Source organism: Chelonoidis abingdonii, chromosome 25 (assembly GCF_003597395.2).
Source record: "Chelonoidis abingdonii isolate Lonesome George chromosome 25, CheloAbing_2.0, whole genome shotgun sequence".
NCBI classification, from domain to species: domain Eukaryota; kingdom Metazoa; phylum Chordata; order Testudines; family Testudinidae; genus Chelonoidis; species Chelonoidis abingdonii.
Window position 1 is genome coordinate 14,815,599 of NC_133793.1, and position 19,593 is coordinate 14,835,191.

The window sequence follows — 19,593 nt, forward strand, 5'->3', positions numbered from 1 at the left end:
AAGGTTCTCCACTCACTTAGGAAAGGTAGATTATTTTTTTATTTGGAGGGGCAAATGAAAGCTCAGACTCTAGAACATAATCCTGAGGCAGAAGAGTGTATATGGTGACAAATTCTGCCCAGGCCAAAACCCTTCTATTACAGCTTCGACACTGCTGTAAGAAGTGTGGTCCTGAATAGGTTTACCACTTTCGAGACTTGTAGGTGAAGTTACAGATGGTCTTTCTGGTAAAAAGTAACTCATGGATGGTGCCTTCCTGCCGCTAAGCTTTGGTCTATTTGTTACTAAGGCTTCTAACATTTCCTTCCTGTGGATAGTTTTAGTCATTCATTCACAGCTACACAGCCATCACACGGTAGTTCACTGACTCCTAGACTATTACAAACATCCTTGTATAGGGCCCTATGAACTCTGTTTTATTATTGTGAATTTTCAGATTTCACAGGGTTTTAATCAAAATTGTTTGATACATTAACAATTAAGTAGCCTTATTATAAATGCATAAAAATGTTCAAAATTGGATTGCAGTGGGAAAAACAGATTTTACAGAAAAAATCCTACAATTTAAACGAAACATCCTGCAGATATACAGTAAAAGTAATGAGTTTCAAATCACTTTTTAAAGTAGAACCTAGTAATATGACCAAACTGACATTGCTGAACAGTAACACAAGAAGTCCACCAAAGAGTCTCTTATAGTGTCAATTTAACTGAATTTAGATTTGATTAAAAAATAAAAAATAATGCACTAAACATGAAATAATTCATCTTTGCAGTAGTCATTGTTGCCATTTTAAATTAAACTCGGTACTTTCAAGCTTCCTATATTCTGAAGGAATGCTTAAATTAATATCAAATTTGATTAAATAAATTTCACACTCAAATCAACAGTTTATTGCTAAGTAGCATTACAAACTGACAAACTCAAACGTCATTATTTTCCCCACCTCAGGCAGACATCTCCATTGTGGTACATTATGGTTAGCCTGTTAGTGTTTCCCTCAGAAACTGAATCTACTTACAGTCAAGAGGGAATTTTATATTTACTCAAGCTTCTCTGTCTACAGAGCTGACAGGGAAGACAATGTAAGGTAGGGCAACCTCTGTCACTTTAGGCACTCGTCCCTTCATAACCTTCCAGTAAGTGCAAAGTTCCAGTGGCTCTGGGATGGGCTCATTCTGAGTGCTGTGCAGAAACACCAGGCACTGTTCATACAGCTCTGGTGAGGCGCGGATGAGAGGTGGTAGCTTGCTGTACTGATCGATGTTTTGTTGCATGGCTGGAGTCTGCCTGGAATCCAACACGCAGATCAGTCACAACACATCTTTTGCTGGATGGACATCCCACTGTTTGGAGAATTTGTAAAAGCAAGCTGACAGGCTTCATGTAGATTGTCCAGAATCTCTCTCTCCTTACTTATGAAGAAGTCATCCATGAGTCTGTCAGTTTCTTCATCAAACCCACAAGTTTTGGCTGTTCCAGAAATCAAGATCCCAGGTCTTCCAGAACACTGAAAGCTGAGATAGCTGTAGGGTGGTGGTCAGATGCTGACAGATGGTCAGGACTGTTGTTATTTTGGGGCAAGCTTCAGATATGAAAACTGTCTTAAGTTTTAACAAGTCAGATTTCTCCTGACTGCTAAGTAGCGTCAAAAGGTTTGTCTCAGTCTGTGCTGATGACTTTTCTTTTTTCAAAAAAGTCCCAGTAGAGATGAGTGCGCTCTGCATGATATTTTACTGCCTGAAACCAGCTATTCCATCTTGCATGGACTGCTTCAGGAGGGACCTTCATGGTGTGCACATCTTCTTTGGACTTAAGAAAAGCAACCCATCTTTGCTTTCTGGCTGGCTTTTTGAAGAATGCAGATTTCATCGAAGTAACGAAAGATGCCACATTGCTAAAGAAGTGAAAATGCTATTATGTCTCACCTATCAGATTGATTATATGACATAGATCTTTCACATGTACACTGTTGGGTCATGATTCATTTCAGTGCTTCTTTGTATGCTTTGATGCAGTATGCAGCACTGTCAGTTATAAGTGCCAAAACATCACTGAGACTGAGCTGGTTCCTAGTCATAGACTCCAGAAGAGATTGTGAGAATGTGGAGTGGTTGCAGCTCTCCATGAATATGACACCATCAAATAGTACTAATCTGTAAACACTTAAAATAAACATATTCTGATGTCATAATTTTTCTACTTGTTTTTTACTGGAGGATTTCACTAAACAAACTCAAAATTTTGTAATGGAAAAACAAAAATCCAGCTTCATAGCCACTATTGTATCATTTAATGTTAAAGATATTTTTAAATATTATACAAGCAAAACACAATTAAATTTCCTAATGTATATTAAATACAAAATGCTTGATAAAATTATTAACAAGCATTTTATAGAATAGCTCCAAAATCCCAATTTGGTGCTTTTTTGGAGGGTGGGGTTAAGGCTATTTTAAGGGTTACAGCATCTTAAATGCTTTTTCTTAAATTATCTGTACTTTAAAATTGTATAAGTGGTTAGTATTTTCTAAGTATAACAAATGTTTTCCTAAAGGTCAATGCATACATTATAAAAAAGCATCTACTTAAGGATCTGTCATTATAGTAAAAGAAAAATAAACTTGCATATGATAATACTTAGCACACTGCAGTCTCCAATATCTGTTGTCTTGTCGACCACTGGAATTTTTTTCCCTGTGGATTTAGGCCAGCACTGCCACGTGTTCCTGATAAACACAAGGCAGAACCTGCTGAAGTGCTGCTTTATTTTCACGCAGTGCTTCCCACTTTGACTACAGTGTTTTAAGAGGAAAGGTCAAAGCTTCTTCATTTTTTCCACTGAGATGACAGCCTCAGCAAAGACCACAACATAAAATTTCAACAAACTCCCATCTGGTATCTGCAGATTTCACACTGCCTGCAATTGTTCTCTGTAGAGAGCGAGAATCTCGATGATTCTCATCATATGTGACATGATTCTTCAGATATGGTTTTGATATTAGATGATCGTTGCAGGTATCTTTTCAGGTCCAGTCTAGTCTATTGTAAGTTGACAGCATTTGCAGAACATCATACTGCCTGATTCATAGATATCATTAGGCCAGTGGTTTCCAAACTTGTTCCACCACTTGAACAGGGAAAGCCCCTGGCGGTCCGGGCCAGTTTGTGTACCTGCCGAGTCCGCAGGTCTGGCCAATCGCGGCTCCCATTGGCCATGGTTTGCTGCTCCAGGCCAATGGAGGCTGCAGCGGCACCCAGTACGTCCCTCAGCCCCTGGCACTTCCAGCAGCTCCCATTGGCCTGGAGCAGCAAACTGTGGCCACTGGGAGCCCCGATCAGCTGGACCTGTGGAAACGGCAGATACACAAACCGGCCCGGACCGCAAGGGGCTTTCCCTGCACAAGCGGCAGAATAAGTTTGGGAACCACTGCATTAGGCAACTGACTAGCTCTGAACTTCAGTGTCAACACATGATTTCTTAGCTTTTTGGATGAGCATTCTCCAGTTTCGGAATGCTTTTTAGACATGTTTAAATTGTGTCTTGAACCATGGGGAGGGGGGAAACTACACTAGCAGGCCATGTCTCTAAGCAACGGTCAAAAACTAACATACAGTACAACCTCACAATATGCCCTTCACAACAGCAAATCTTGGGCTACACCAAACCCCATCCCTGGATCCCACCTCGAGTAAGTGGAGGTCCACACAGTTTCTCAGGCCCTGGGGCCACAGCGGAGTCAGAGAGAGCTCCTTTGGCTCTGGGCCACAGCAGGAAGACATCCTTACTTTTCTGTATTGCACTGGACTTTTTTTTTTTTTTTTTAAACACACACACAGAGCTGGATTCAGTGTTATGGTTTTGATTTCGCAATTCCGTCCATGTTTTCATTGATGCAGCTTCCATAGGGCTCAACTTCTTGGCTTTAATCCATTTCATCTTAGCCTTACCTGTGTGCCAACAATTGGCTTTACCCTAACACCTCATCTTTCGTTTTTATTACGCACCGACCACATCTAACAGTCATCTCTTCAAAATGACAAAAAAGCATCATCATCCTAAAAGGACTTTTTATAATCTTGATTCTTCACATACTGTTTTATATAATCTACCAAAACCACCATATGATCCAGGCATTTTTGTAATCCCACTTCATCATAGCTTGACTTTAGGTTGGCCCCAAAGCTTAAAAGTTAACAAACAATTATGTAACAACTGGTAAATATTACAAAGAGTCACATATCACACTTACTTGCTCAAATCAGAACACTGTAAAACTTGCTTATAGTAAATATAATCTAGCTTTGTTTTAACTTTACCTTGGAGTGGAAAGGGGGAGGAGGGGCGTTATTTAGGTATGCAGACTGCATAAGAATGAAATGTTATGAGGTTGAGCAACCTTCATTGAGTAATGCCATTTCTAAGTCTGGAGATTTTATTTAGAACCTACTGGACTTCCTCTTTCCAGATGGCTCAGTGAAAGAATTAAATGTGGTTGTACAGAATTGATCTGGTTCTGGAAGAACCTGCAGGACTCTCACTACTTGGGCCAGAACCTCATGGCTTTTGGAATAAAAATTCAACATGCAATGTGTTTTTCATGCTTCCTAATAATCGTTTACTGGCGCTACCGTTTCAAGACAGCAATTTTGGCTCCTAAGTTGGGAAAGGATTCAGAGACTAGACAAGATTGAGAGAAAGAGGTCCAGTATGAAGGCAAGAATGACACACATTAGAACTGCCATCTAGAGCACTTTATATTCAGAGTAAAAGCCTCTGCACAGGTGAGAGATCTTTTGACATATAAGGCCTGGAACAAGGTAATTAAGGGACTGGAAAGCATGAAGTTCAGAAGGAATCCTCTAGTGAAGAAAAAAGTATAATTTACCAAATTCGTCATAGAAAATTTCAAATTAACAACAGTAACAAATTTTACTTAACACTTTCCTGGCAGGAAAATTTTACGCTACAAAGCAGGCTTCAAAAATATTTGGCTTTCAGGCATCAAATGAAAAAGTATGTGCATAACTCAACACCAATAACACATTTGTCACTATAAATGAAATGTCACCTCTCTTTCAAGATTTTTGTTCTTAACCTTAACTGTAAAACAGAATCCATACTGAGTGTTACCTGTTTTGATCCTCTAATTTAGGTATTAATCTATAGAGACAGGCTTTCAAAACAAAATTCTACTTTAAGTTCTATAATACCCTTATATACCACACTGACATCCACTTTTTTCAGTAGAGCTCAAAATGTGCTAACAGATTACATTAAGTCTGTTCTGACAGTGACAGTTAAAACATTTTAGGCATAGAAAATTTCATCTAATGCACAAACAACTCTAAGTTCCTCACCTAAAGTTGCAGCTGCTGCAAGTCCTGCTGCATATGGATCTGTTCCTGGTGGAGCAGCACTGATGATGTATGGATTGGGGACAAAGGCAGCGGGAGCTAAACCTGCTGAAAACATACCTGTCAGTAAAAACAAACTTCACTAGAACTGCAGCCCTACGAGAATACCTACATGTTTTGGCTATTCATCCTGGCTGTAACTGAACAGGATAAACAGGCTTGTGCATTTATGATTTAAGAGTAAGAAAAGCTGACAGCTACTTTGAGAAGACAAATTATGCATTTTCACATGTAGTTCTTTGTGCACAGCACACAGTAAGTATCCAGGAGTCTTACTAAAACAATCAAATGTGAAATTTGTAGCAATGTTACCGTGCATATATATATGGAATTTGACTCCAAACATGTAACATCCCTTAAAGAGCTGGGAAACTAGTCAACTAGAAAAAAGGGAAAATAAAGAGCAACCACCAATTAATTTATACTGGTGGGTATTAATACATACCCATAAGTTTCCCTTAAAGTTCAGTTGAGCCTTTTTATCATAGGAGCTCAATGCACTTTAGAGATACAAAAGCACATTTTGTTAAATCTACTAAATTAGGGGACAGGATGACAGGGGTCTACACCAAAACTGAACAAATGTGGAGTGCAACATACATGGTACACGAGAAACAGCGTCTTCATAATTCTTTCTAGCATACTTTAAAACTAAGTTCAATTCAATTAGGAAAAACTACAGAACTCTTTGATGCTGGGAAATTTTTACACCCACCATTAATGAGTGAGCCCTTGTGAATGGTTCACCTATTTTTCTATAAACAAGATTATGTACAGTTTTCCCCAAGTCAGTATTTCTTTAATAATATGAATGGTAACACATTTAAATAAACTTCTAAGTCTCACTCAGAATAGCCTGAAATTCCATTCTGTGAGGGAGTTATTCAAAACTAAACCATTGCAATACATAAAATATGGACACGAGTTTCTGCAGTCTGTACTAAAATGTTCATTTTTCCTCATTTCACTGTACCACTTACCCCAACTCATGTCTGGCTCAGAGTAAATGAATACTTAGAAAACACTCTCATTGCTGAATAGCATTCTCAGTGAGGGCAAGGAAAGTGTCATCACCGGTAGAGAGGAATATTTGAAAGCTTTTTAAAAGTATAACAAGATGTTACCAGAATTTTGCAAGATAATCTTCAAACATGGTCTGCTTCTGAAATCTGTGTGTCGATTATCCATAACGGGGAATGTACTTTTAAAACCTCTCTAAAGCCTAATACCGCTTTTTCACAGCCACAGACTAATTTTGAAGACATCCGTTAGCAATCTCCAGAAATCTAATACAGGTAGGGCGTTAAATGAAGGACTTACCTATGTGCGGCTGATGGGCAGCTGCCAATGCATATTGCTGCTGCTGTGCTGCCGTCAGCTGCTGAACAGCAAGTGCATTTGGTCTTTGAAATAACTGAAGGAACAAAAGAACAGTTTTGGTTCTTTATTCATGTACCAGAAAAGTATTCTCAGATTCCCTTCCGAAGCAATCCTGACAACAGATTTACTATCATAAGGAGTATGGACACTCTTCATGATATGGAAACATGTTTAAAAGATGTTCAGAGGAGTTTTAAGTTCATAATCTACCACAATCCATCTCAAAATATTTTCATTCCAGTATTATTAACCTATTGTGAGGGTTTTCTACCTCCGTGTTCCCTGAAAGTTTCACTCATCAATTACTCTTTAAAGAGACTAAGACAAACTTTATAACTGTGGTCCATGGGTCATAGCAAGTTAGCAGCTCACAAGGCTGTTTCCAGTTCTAATACTGTATTAAATATACTAAATACTTTATTACTTTCCCATGCAGGAAATCTCTGTTGCCACGGAGATGTTATGAGGCTGCAAACGGCAGTAGAGATGGGCTGCAAGATTGGAAATGGGATGGCAGATACTCACGAGAATCTCTGTAAACATGTGGTCCATGCTGAGAAGTTAAAGAACCCTAATATAACATGGGAGGGAAATCTTACCTTACCTGTTAATTTTCACTCTAAAATCTTCTAAATCAGTCCAGACACTTGGTGCACATAATTCTTCCCTGACAGCAGACAGAAAGCAGACACTGGGACTTTCTGGTGATATCATCCCCTGTATAAGGGTTGCCAGCTCTCACAGCTGAGCTGAATCTTTGAAAGCATTTCACAGTATTACTTAAGTGTAATATAAAAATCGAACACCTTGAGATACTGAAAACTTGCTATTTGAAAAACACTAGAAATGTTGAAGAAAGCACCAATCTTGAAGGAAAGGATAAGGGCTGGCATAAAAAGTCTTGAAGACAAATTAAGGAAAAAAAGTTTCTCTCCAGCTTCCAGTGCCAGTCGAGATTCTTGGGGTCTGCCGAAGGAGTGCAGTGCCATATAGACAGACTAGTGCCTCTTGGCTGCCTGCAGCACTCTTGTGGCACAACACATTGGCTGATTCCTGAACATGAGCTTGCGAATATAAACACCAGAGAGAACACACATGCCAGGTACCTGCCTTGAATAACTCTATAGAGATGTTTCAGAGTAGCAGCCGTGTTAGTCTGTATCCGCAAAAAGAACAAGAGTACTTGTGGCACCTTAGAAACTAACAAATTTATTTCAGCATAAGTGTTCGTGGGCTACAGCTCACTTCTTCGGATGCACAGAATGAAACACACAGCTGTGGGAAGTGGCACTGCCCGAGCCAGTGCTGCCTGCAGTGCCCATTGGTCAGGAACGGCAAATCGCAGCCACTGGGAGCGGCGTACCTACAGATGCTCAGGTAAACAAAGTGTCACGCAGCCCGCCAGGGGCTTATCATGAACAAGCCGTGAACCAAGTTTGGGAACCTCTGGTATAGACACTGCCCATGCCGACGGGAGGAGTTCACCCGTCGGCGTAGGTAATCCATCTTCGTGAAAGGCAGTAGCCAGGTCAACAGAAGAATTCTTCTAGACCTAGATCTGTCTATGTTGGGGGTTAGGTCAGTGTAACTACACCACACACGCGTGTGGATTTTGCACACCCCTGAGCAGCGTAGCTGGGTCAACCTAACTTTTTAGTGCAGACCAGGCCTCAGACAAAGAGGCCTAGCTTCTTTATAATATGTTAAGACCAGGTAGATTGACAATAATAATTCAGCCTGATTCAGGCAGGATGTAGTTACCTTCAGCATGAAACACAGAACTGTTTAAAGAATGGACTTTCTTGATAGAAAAATCAGGCATAGTTCTTCACAGAGCAGGGCTTACAACTCTTATCCTCCTTGATCAGTAGATGGCAAATATGAATCAGAGCAATGGCCTATGGGATATTTTTCTTCTGATACCTCCTCCTTCTATAGGTCCAAACTAAGGAACAGGATGTAACTTTTGTACAATATTTAGATCCAAAAAGGAAGAAGTCGTCTGAATACAAGTTTTGGCTTTTGTCAACCACTATACTGAAAACTAGCTACATCTCCGTTTAAAGTACATCCGTGTCCCCTGAAGGCTGATGAATGCACCTGTAAGATGCTGCTGCTCATTCCTAACTCTAGACCATTTCGAAGCAACTCCAGGATGCTGGCTATAGAGAAACTCATCAAATCCATGGTTCAATTATATAATGTTCTCCAGATCCTATAATTATGGGTGGATGTGGAATATATGCCTGTGATAACCTTTACTCAAAAGCCCTTTCTTCCTAGATGCATCTTCTCAACTGTGATGACCTAAGCCTAAAGAGATCTGAATCTTCATATTAAGTAGGTTTTTGTGCCAATAAGTCATCTGAAGTTAGCAGGTGGATCATATTTGGGTTGACATGCATGGCTTCAAGGCAGCAAGGACATCTTGATTAATGTGAAATTGAGAGAGGTATGTGGGAATGAGGGTTCCCAAGGATCTGCCAACCCTCTGCAGCATCCTCCTTATTGACCAATGTGGAAAAATGCACGACAGCATCCTCTAGAACTCACATCCATGATCTTGCTATCTACCATTCTGTTGTCTCTTTCACCAAACACAAAGCTGGTCCAATAAAAAGATATTATCCCACATATCTTGTGTGTCTACCTTCCTGTGGTCATCACATCTACTTGTGTCCCCTTCACTACAACAAATCCATCCAAAGCTCTCTCAATTTTCCACTCTCCTTTACATATTTGGGATCAGTTTAGCCACCCCACTGTGTTGCATTCTGGCTAGGTAAACAACAGCCATGTTAGATGAGTGTTTTTTCTGTTCTTACAATCAGCAGTTAATTTGCCTCGGCCCCATCCTCTCTCCTCATCAGTTCACCTATGTGAGAGTAGGCACATTCTCAAACTGATCTCCTTGAGCTATTTCTGAATGCATGGTGAAAGCAGAGAACGGCAAGCTGACTGCTCTTACATCTGGAGAAGACTGAGCCCAGTTCAGCTGATGATAACATGGAAATGATCTGCTGTTATACTTTGTGTTGTCTGTCTCCCAGTTAAGGACATTATGGCTTGGTGCTTAGCTGGGTTCCCAGATGTATTAACATTTACATCAAGGTTTGCATACTTCTCTCGACTTAATATTTAGGCATCTGGTTCCCGAAACCAGCACAATCTGGAAATGGCTGTCCTCGCTGTCCATTATAATTTGACCCAAAGTTATCCATATAGAGGAGAGTGACAGCTACTGGCATAATTATTTATGCTGAAATAGCTTCAAGGTGATGCATATAGGCTGAAACTGATTTACTTTGGTTGGTACAATTAGATGGAACAAGGATGCTGAAAGTTTTGAAACTGCACTCTAACTATGGATCATGATGCATAATATGCATTGATCTGATGTTAAGTGTTCCCATGCATGAGAGGAATGGAGTTACCTTCCTCCTATGAAGTCCAGGGATGCCTGATAAGTGTACCTTTACTACTGCTTAAAGGAGGTGGGTAGCAGTGTCCAAGTACCTAAGTCCTCTCTCTTGAACAAAGGAAATGCACTTGAAGCGCCCTTTCCAGATGAACTGCAGCTGTTTTACCAGGGAATATGATCTGGCTTCTTAAAACAGTACCTAGTGTAACTGAGACAAACTGCCATGTGTATGTTGTACCCTGCAGAATGCCAAAGCTCTTGTCCGTTCTCTACAGCTTTAACTACAACGAGCTTCCTTTTGAAAGGCCATCATTGTGTCAGTGACCTCCTCTTCAAATGTCTTAAAAAAACATTTTTCACAAAACACACAGACTAGCAGGGCTTGGACTGAAATCAGCTGAAGCCTCAGAGAACGGCTGGCTAACTCTATAGATTCTCAGCTCTTGCTCTGTGAGGGGAGGTGGAGCTAGTGTCTAGTGGAAGGAGCTTGGGTGGGTGTTTACAAGGGTGGCAGGAAAGGAACAATGTATTCCTGGCCCTCTCCCTGTTAGCAGAGCACATCAGTCATGCTGTTCTCAAACCTGCTTCTAGCTTGGTGATGAATGAGTCACACACACAGAGCTCTCAAGTGGAGATGTGACTTTGGTTGTCTATTTGTTTCATCTGAAATAAAAAAGTAATTTAGAACGATGTATATTCTTTGTGCTAAGGCCCACATAAGCACTCCAGCCTACTTACAGCTTGGGGACAGAATCTGACCCATCAGTCACTGGGAGCAGGGCAATGTGCTGCCTCCTGAATTTCCTTACAGTTATTTTTCATCCTCCACAGCTGCAGACAAGTTTATATCTTGTCTGTTGCAGAGCTTGTTGAGGAAGAACCCAAACTTTATTTCAAGGAAGCTTTCTGATTCAGTCCAGAGAATGGGTTCCAGATGGAGAACGCATAGCACCTACTATCTACAACATAATTTATTTAAGTTTCAGAGCATGGTTCCTCCCATGGATAACAGACCTGTCCTGCTTGCAACAGTCAATGAAGCTGACGCAGTTTTCATAAAAACTGGGAAGAACACAATCAGAGATTCTCCTCTCTTGCATACAGAGAAGTTTCCTATCTCTCTGCTACACTGCTCACCTAAGGGGAGATGAACACCAATACTTACATGGCAGAAATTGGATTAATAAAGCAGCTCCTACACCCAGAAATCTCTCTCTCACCATAAGTCAATATGGTGGGCTGATGACTGAGCTCTTTTAATCTGGAAAAAGCAAATTAAGAGCCCTTTAGCCTCGGTGTCAGGACCAAGGAGGTGAGCTGAATAATCTCTTACAAAGCTGGGCAAGGGCCCTAATATATGTATTCCCACCTTTTCCACTGCTCCCCAGGACAATACAAAGAACAGGAGGGCAGGAGCAGTGATACTGTTTATTCCTTTCTGACAGAAGAGGCAACGCTCTCAGGTCTGATGACCCTAGCATGGGTACTGATCAATGGCTCCATGTCTAGTTGACAGCCGGTTTCAAGTGGAGTGCCCCCAGGGTCGGTCCTGGGGTTGGTTTTGTTCAATATCTTCATTAATATCTGGAGGATGGCATGGACTGCACTCTCAGCAAGTCTGCAGATGACATTAAACTGGGAGGAGTAGTAGATACACTGGAGGGTAGGGGTAGGACACAGAGGGACCTAGACAAATTAGAGGATTGGGACAAAAGAAATCTGATGAGGTTCAACAAGGACAAGTGCAGAGTCCTGCACTTAGGACGGAAGAATCCCATGCACTGTTACAGAATAGGGACCGAATGGCTAGGGAGTAGTTCTGCAGAAAAGGACCTAGGGGTTACAGTGGATGAGAAGCTGGATATGAGTCGACAGTGTGCCCTTGTTGCCAAGACGGCTAATGGCATTTTGGGCTATATGAGTAGGGGCACTGCCAGCAGATCAAGAGAGATGATCATTTCCCTCTATTCGGCATTTGTGAGGCCTCATCTGGAGTACTGTGTCCAGTTTTGAGCTCCACACTACAAGGAGGATGTGGAAAAATTGGAAAGAGTCCAGCGGAGAGCAGCAAAAATGATTAGGGGGCTGGAGCACATGATTTATGAGGAGAAGCTGAGTGAACTGGGGTTGTTTAGTCTGCAGCAGAGAAGAGTGAGGGGGGATTTGATAGCTGCTTTCAACTACCTGTACGGGGGTTGCAAAGAGGATGGATCTAGACTGTTCTCAATGGTACCAGATGACAGAACAAGGAATAATGGTCTCAAGTTGCAGTGGAGGAGGTTTAGGTTGGATATTAGGAAAAAAATTTTCCACTAGGAGGGTGGTGAAGCACTGGAATGGGTTACCTAGGGAAGTGGTAGAATCTCCTTCTTTAGAGGTTTTTAAGGTCAGGCTTGACAAAGGTGTGGCTGGGATGATTTAGTTGGGCATTGGTCCTGCCTTGAGCAGGGGGTTGGACTAGATGACCTCCTGAGGTCCCTTCCAACCCTGAGACTCTATTCTATGATCTCTCAGAGAGGTCTGTTACTGTAAAGCCAATCCTCCATCTAGGACCAGACAAGTTTAAAATGAATACTTGGACGAAGTGATTATTGCTGGCATGGACCCCAAAAGAGAAGTCAAAGATATCTTATTCCGCTGGGTGGGAAAAGTCCATACTTTTACTGCCAGGTTAAACCAAAGAAACAGCCTGGATATCCTCCAAGAGGGTTTCACTGTGGGTGAATAAGAGTGTCCAAGCATAAAGATCAAATCTCTGTAGTATAATGTTCTCAGCATGTACAAACTTCCTTTTCCTGGACAAATCCTAACATTAAATGCTTCCTTAGGGCACCAACTTTATTTCAGAGAGCACCATCTTGGAAACACTTTCTGCTCCTTACAGCACTACCCAGAAAGATCCCCTGTAGGCGGTGTTGTACTTCCCAGCCATTACAGTAAGACTACTATCTCTAGTCACATGAGGTTTGGGGGGTTTTTTTGTTTTGTTTTTTGAAGTTACAAGCTTTCTCTAATGAGACCCAGTATTATACTTTAATTCAGATAGATAGTCCTCAACTGGCATAGCAAATCACTTCTTAAGTAAATTCAAGAAATATTCCCTCTTCAGTTAAGCATCCAATTCCAGGCCTTAGCAACAGTGACAATCACAGGGCAGAGAAGCCACATCTCTTGTACTGAGACTGGCGACAGAGCCACATGGTCATCAATATTTAAGTTCACCAAGTTCTGCTTACTGGTCATCCAATCTTAGCCATGCCATTTCCCCTCTTTTTGGCAGAAGTCTTCTACATGCCTTAGTTCCCAGGGAAAGATGGAGGAGATAGATTATTTATGAAGTATCTTCTTCTGGATGTCCCTATTCAAAGAAGGATCATGCTTTTCACCCAGCAGCGTGCCTCTATGAAAATCCCATTTTAATAGATCTGTGGACCTCAGTGCAAAGAAAATGCATCCATGCTTACCTGAAATTTTCCTTTTGTTGGCTAATAAAGTCCACAGATCCAGCCCACCCAGGAGACAAACTGATGATCCCAAACAGAGATTGAAATAAGGATTTGGGGTTTGTTGTCATTATGCAAAATTTACCATTCTCTGGGGAAACTGTTGTTTTTTCTTCAAATTTCATTTAATACAGTCTGAAATTTAAGAATATAGATTTGAATTACCCTGGCTGTGGAAGTTCTCAATTGGAGGAAACTTCAGAAGGCGGGGTCTTCTGATCCTGCCACTGAACTGCAAGCAGGTGGAAATATGCATGGTACTGACTGTGTGGATCTTACTAATCAAAGAGAAGACATTTTCAGGTACCTATATATACATATTTCTATTGTCACTATGTGTGAGTGTTTATGGAAGCAAAAGTAGGAAAGACAGGGAGCAGTAGCAACCACCACTCTGGGCTTCAGATCTAGAGGCAACGTTCCAAGAGGGGTCCAACTAGGGGAGGCAGGGATGGCAACGGCTACCTAAGAGAGTCCAACTGCAGATTCTGGAAGGGATAGGGGTGATGGGCTTGAAGTCCTGAAGCAGCTGGGACACCAGAAGACGCGCCTAAAGAAAGCAGATTAAAGCTCTTTAACAGTCCCTGGTGAAGGCAACACAAACAGTCTTTGGAGGACAGAATCTGCCCAGTTCTGCATAGGTGACAGGCTCTTCACTCCACTCATTGTGGATATCTTGAGGAAGGATGTTTCTATCCTATCTGCAGTTTGTGGTCCCCCACAAAGTGCTACAGATGCTGCTCCTTGCTGCTGTGTGACTAGAAATTCCTGTAGGCGTCCAAGGCCTGCATTATTCTCTGCTTTATTAAGGTCTCTCTTAGCCAGCTGATACTCCATCTGCTGAGACAAAAACAACTGAGCTCTGAGAGCCAGCAAACCCTATGTATTCAGAAGATATTAATAAAGTCTCAATGCACTGTCTCCATCTGTTGGCAATGAGGAACCTCCAGACACCTAGACTGGTACAGAAGATCAAAGAGAAAAACCCAAACAAAAAGCTTATTATAACCAAGTCTTGACCCTAAATTAACCTGTATTTTTATAGTCCTGATCTACTGCTGTTTTTGGTTCTGACACTGATATTCATTCGGGTATCTTTCCCCTTGCACAAAAGATTTATTTTTACCTTTTCAATTAAAACAGTGAGAATCTAAGAAATAGCACTACAGGTACAAAAATATTTAAGCACAACATTTTAGCCTAATATCAGTCACATTCATACAGTAGGATACAGCTCATGGCGAAGACATGTCTGAACAAGGTTTGTTGATATATTTGAGATACTGTTTTAAATCCTAAAACTCTCAGTTTCACCTACACAAAGCTAATGCCATAGAACACCTCATCAAGAGGTCATAGGAGAAAAACTTGCAAAAAACGGGGGCATCACAAGCTTATATTATGTCAATGTTATAAAGTTCTGATTTGTGTAATCCAGTTTCTTTTGCAATATAAACATCTGACATTTCTAATCAGATTATGCACATTTAAGACTTTTCCTTCTTAATATTGCTTTTAGCTGCACTGATCTGTAATCCATTCAAAGTATATGGCATCTTTTCCAATGCCCTATAAAAGGTGCTATACAAATGAGGTCCTGTTGATCAAGATATAATTCCTTCGGGAAACAGTTAAATATAAGCCAGATTTTACTACAGGTCAAAACACGATCATAAGCGCCATCTAGTAGAGCTTCCAATTTTACTTAGAAATATATTCTACTCCAAAGTACAATGTGTAATTGGCAGACAATAGCACCAGAAACTATTTTTGAACAGACCCCTGGAAACACTAGCTGCTGGAGACATTAAGCAAATCCTCCTCTGTTCTTCTGAGCCAAGGATATTGCATTTTATACTGACATATGTTAAGATGTGCAAAGTTACAATTCGGAGTTAAGAGCCACGATAATGAAAGCCCTACATTAATATAGTGTATGTTTTCAAACACTATAATATAAGGTTACTACAGGTTTAAGTAAATAGACAAGGCTACTATCAAAACACAAAAATAAGGTTGAAATATCAAAGTCCTAGTTCCCATCAGAGTGTTTCTGATCTGGTTATTCACAGTATCATTACCTTGATCTGAGTAGCCGAGTTGAGTGCACCAGATATGTTGAATGGACATATACTACCTGTTGTCTAGCTTGCTTGTGCATCCTCATGTTCCAGTGAAATCCAAGTAGTTTAAAAAGGCAGTATAGAACTGTAGTGTGTGGGTGTGCGCCAAGGTGTGATGGCAAGAGAGGTAAAGAGTTCAGCGGTGAAATAATTAAAGTGCATATGTTCAGAAAAAGGCTCTCTGTACTGGCAAATCTGCTTCAGGTAGGTGTTATCTACTTAGTTTACATTAAAAAAAAACAAAAAGAAAAAAACCCCAACCTTACTGCCATCTATGCAGATCTAATCTAGCCACAGAAAAGAAAACCACTATCATTTGCCTCATGCAGTAACAAGCTCTCCAGTGAAGATCTGCTTCCAGAATTTTATTGTCAGTGGTTAGGTACAAAAGAGAAATAGACACCAGATTTTCACATAACAGAGCTTGCAGGATTGCAGAAAAAATACAACTTGATTTGACTTGATTTTATATGCAAGACATTGAAGGAGGGTATAACACTAATTAAGCAGATGTCAAATTTCTGCAGTAACCTTTCTGACCATAACCATGCCTTAAAAAACAATTAATCTTAATAAACTCCAACGCAGGCCCACAGTTAGGACTGCGTGAATATTTCCACTACAAACACTGATTTTCAAGTGTGTCAGTTTCATTATAAAAAAGTGTTTTCTGAGGTGATCCTAAGCTTTTACCCGAGAGATTAACACAACATTTACAAATAAAATTGGTTTGATCATTTTCAAGTTATTAAATTATAAACTAAATATATGTTTTACTAATACCAATTTACTTGTGAACCCTAAAAACATCTTGTATAAAGAAACTTCAAATATCAAGATCACGTTAGGGGCTACTAAACTATACAGCATGCTGGCTACCAAGTAGTACAACCTTTCACTGTCTACTAAGCATACCAACACATGCTTTATGAATGAACAACAAGACACATGCTCTTCAACCAGCCATGACCACTTTGTTTTAAGCTGTAACTTTTTTTTTTTGAGAGCTTTAATACCAACAAAAGAAAAGGAACAAAAGTTTATGGTTGTTACACAAACCAGCATGAACAGGAGCAGATTTAGAGTGGATTCTTGAATCTAGGCCTAGCGTTCGAAAGGGGCCAGAATGTAGATCAAGGACTAGTCTTGTCCAGGAAGCACCAGACTGGGCTGCCTGCGTAGGAGGGAGGGTATTCGGGCTGAGGGAAAAAAAAGTAACGAGGGAGATCCCCAAAAATTACACTGGATCCTGATCCCATTCTGTCTTAATCCATGATCAAGCAAAAGCAACATAGTTCTTGCTGACACACTTTCCTTCAATTACCCTGTAGTGATTTGGAATTGAAGAGGTCCCCACCAGTGTTGCAACATCTAGGCACAAACCCACCTAAAGACTTTAGTCAGTTTTTTTGCCTTTGTCGGCCTGTTATTTGAAAGCAGCTTTTTCAAATGTCAACTGTATGAAGCCACAATAATTCAGCAGCAGCTTGTTTCCTTCTCTAATATAACAAACATGTAGGTTTCAATTTTAACTCAATGCAGCTTTATAACTACTACTATTAAATGTGCTTAATGCTACTTGGATGTATTTTGCCGTTTTCTGTTTGCCACTAATCAGACAAGTCTCCTGCACCTAGCTCACTTTAGCAGAGTCCTGCACAGATCACCTCTCTCATTATTGAACAATGTTCCTGTTAGGCCAAGTGAGCCAGCATGTCCAATCAAGTAACAAAGTAACAAGATATCTCTGGGGTAACTCAAACCAGACAGTTAGATGCGACTACTGGAAGGGTTGGGGAAGGAAAGAGGTGCAATATCTGTGGGAATAGTTTACCTGTGGTTGAGAATTGTAATCGAAGAGTCCCACAGTTGCAGCTGCGGAGTCCACAGGTACTTGAGTGCCAGAGTAATCAAACTGAAGCGGCTCCATGCCAACATGTTCCATGGGGTCCAGGGGAACACTCTGGGATTCCATGTTGGAGAAATCCTCCACAGGCTTGGCACCATTAGTGCTAGCCAGCTGGGCTAAACCCTCGGATCCATTCTGGTTTGGCCCCAAGAGATCCACTTCATTAGCAGAGTTCTGGCAGTTACCAGGTGTACGGCTACACAAAAAGAACAAAGTTACGTGTCACTAAAACGTATCTGCTCAAAAAGATAAACTGGCAACACCTTATTGGCAATGTTAATGTCATATCATTTAGCATCACTGACAGCCGACCCTGGTGCCAACCAGAATTACAGGCAGATACTGTTCAACTCAAATGCTCTAGAAAGAAACAGCTAGACGTGGTCAAGTTAAGCATACAATCCAAGTATGCTACCAACATAAACCTCTACCCTGATGTAACGCGGTCCTCAGGAGCCAAAAATCCCCCCGCGTTATAGGTGAAACCCTGTTATATCAGGGTAGTGGCAGCAGGGCTCCAGCAGTAATTTAAAAAGCCTGGGGCTCCGGTCGTGGGGAGCCCTAGGCCCTTTAAATTGCCACCCAAGCCCCGCTGCCGGAGCCCCAGGGTAGCGGTGGCAAGGTTCCAGCGGTGATTTAAAGAGCCCAGGGCTTCCCATAGCGGCCGGAGCCCTGGGATTACCACGCTATATGCGAACCGGTGTTATACTGGGTCATGTTACATCGGGGTAGAGATGTATTTCTTCTGAAAAGGTTTCTTTCCTACAGATAGTGAAACCAATGAGGTCATATTAATATTTATTTTATTTAAAAGGTCTGTACAAATGAAAACATCTGACTGCAATGAAGCCATTTAAAAAAAAATTCTCCACTGTTTCGGACGCTTTCCTAGATGCTTACCCTTCCTCCTAACAATGCTGTCATTTTTGCATTTGGCAAACACCATGCATTTCAAACAGAATTGAAATTAGCATGGTTGTACTTAAATAATTTTATACAGAACTATTTGATAACTAAGTATCTTGGTACATGTTAATCGTATAATTTAATGAATGATATTGGTTAGCTAATTGCGCTTACTGCACAGCCTATAAACAATTATCAGCAACAGAAAAAAATTTAAAACCATCCCCACATTTAAACTCCAGGACACTTTAAATAGGCCACATTTGCGAAACAAGGCCTGAGACCTCTTTATCAAGCAACTAATATGTCACATTATGAAAATTTAGAATGTAAATTTAATGAACCCTGACAGTGAGTTTAATCAAGTTTAATCAAGATTTAGAAATGGGAAAGTGAAAAAGAGAAAATAGTTGTTCAAAGCCTGTATAATATTACAGACATTTGTCTCTACCATTTCCTATCATTTCTACAGGAAGCCCTTTTCTCTCACCCTCCACAATAATAAAAACAAACATCTTCCTTCAGATTAGGATCTCAAACACAACAAGCATTACAATTCTGCAAAAAAGTGAAACTAGCCATTCTATTTTCAGCATAATGCAAAAACACAACCGCATATAGAGCGAAAAACAAAAGCATATGTTGGCTTTGATCCTGGGCCCCAATTTGGTTCCTTTGGAGTGCCAAAGCAACATAAGCAGCCCACCAGGACACCAATAAGTGCAGGCCTGGCCAAATGGCCCTGTCATGTTCTTTGAGGGTTGTACAGGAGCACTGTGAAATCTGACTATTCTGGGCTGCCAAACAGCTCTAGAGAGAGACGCTGCAGGGTGCATAAAATAGAGCAGTTCCAGAGGCATGCCAAACCCCAGACCAAACCAGAGTCCTGGAGGTATAAATCCTCATGTGGTATGCATCTAAGCATAACACAG

The 19,593-nt window shown here is 40.8% G+C and overlaps 1 protein-coding gene and 1 non-coding gene across 12 annotated transcripts in view; both read right to left on the minus strand.

Moving 5' to 3' along the window:
* PUM1 (pumilio RNA binding family member 1) overlaps window positions 1-19,593 on the minus strand; it is a 121,752-nt gene that overhangs the window by 45,091 nt on the left and 57,068 nt on the right. For 4 of the 11 annotated variants that reach the window (XM_032802226.2, XM_075060812.1, XM_075060811.1 and 1 more), the window contains exons 7-9: window positions 17,681-17,951; window positions 6,740-6,833; window positions 5,363-5,464 (exon numbers count right to left, since the gene is read on the minus strand). In XM_032802226.2, the coding sequence (XP_032658117.1) occupies window positions 5,363-5,464; window positions 6,740-6,833; window positions 17,681-17,951 (467 nt within the window). Of the gene's footprint in view, window positions 1-5,362; window positions 5,480-6,739; window positions 6,834-17,680; window positions 17,952-19,593 lie in introns of all 11 variants that reach the window. The other 7 variants (XM_032802221.2, XM_032802230.2, XM_032802223.2 and 4 more) reach the window with 2 other exon arrangements.
* On the minus strand, window positions 6,411-6,500 carry LOC116837655 (small nucleolar RNA SNORD103/SNORD85). Its single transcript, XR_004376747.1, has one exon. It is a non-coding gene; the product is annotated as a small nucleolar RNA SNORD103/SNORD85 (small nucleolar RNA).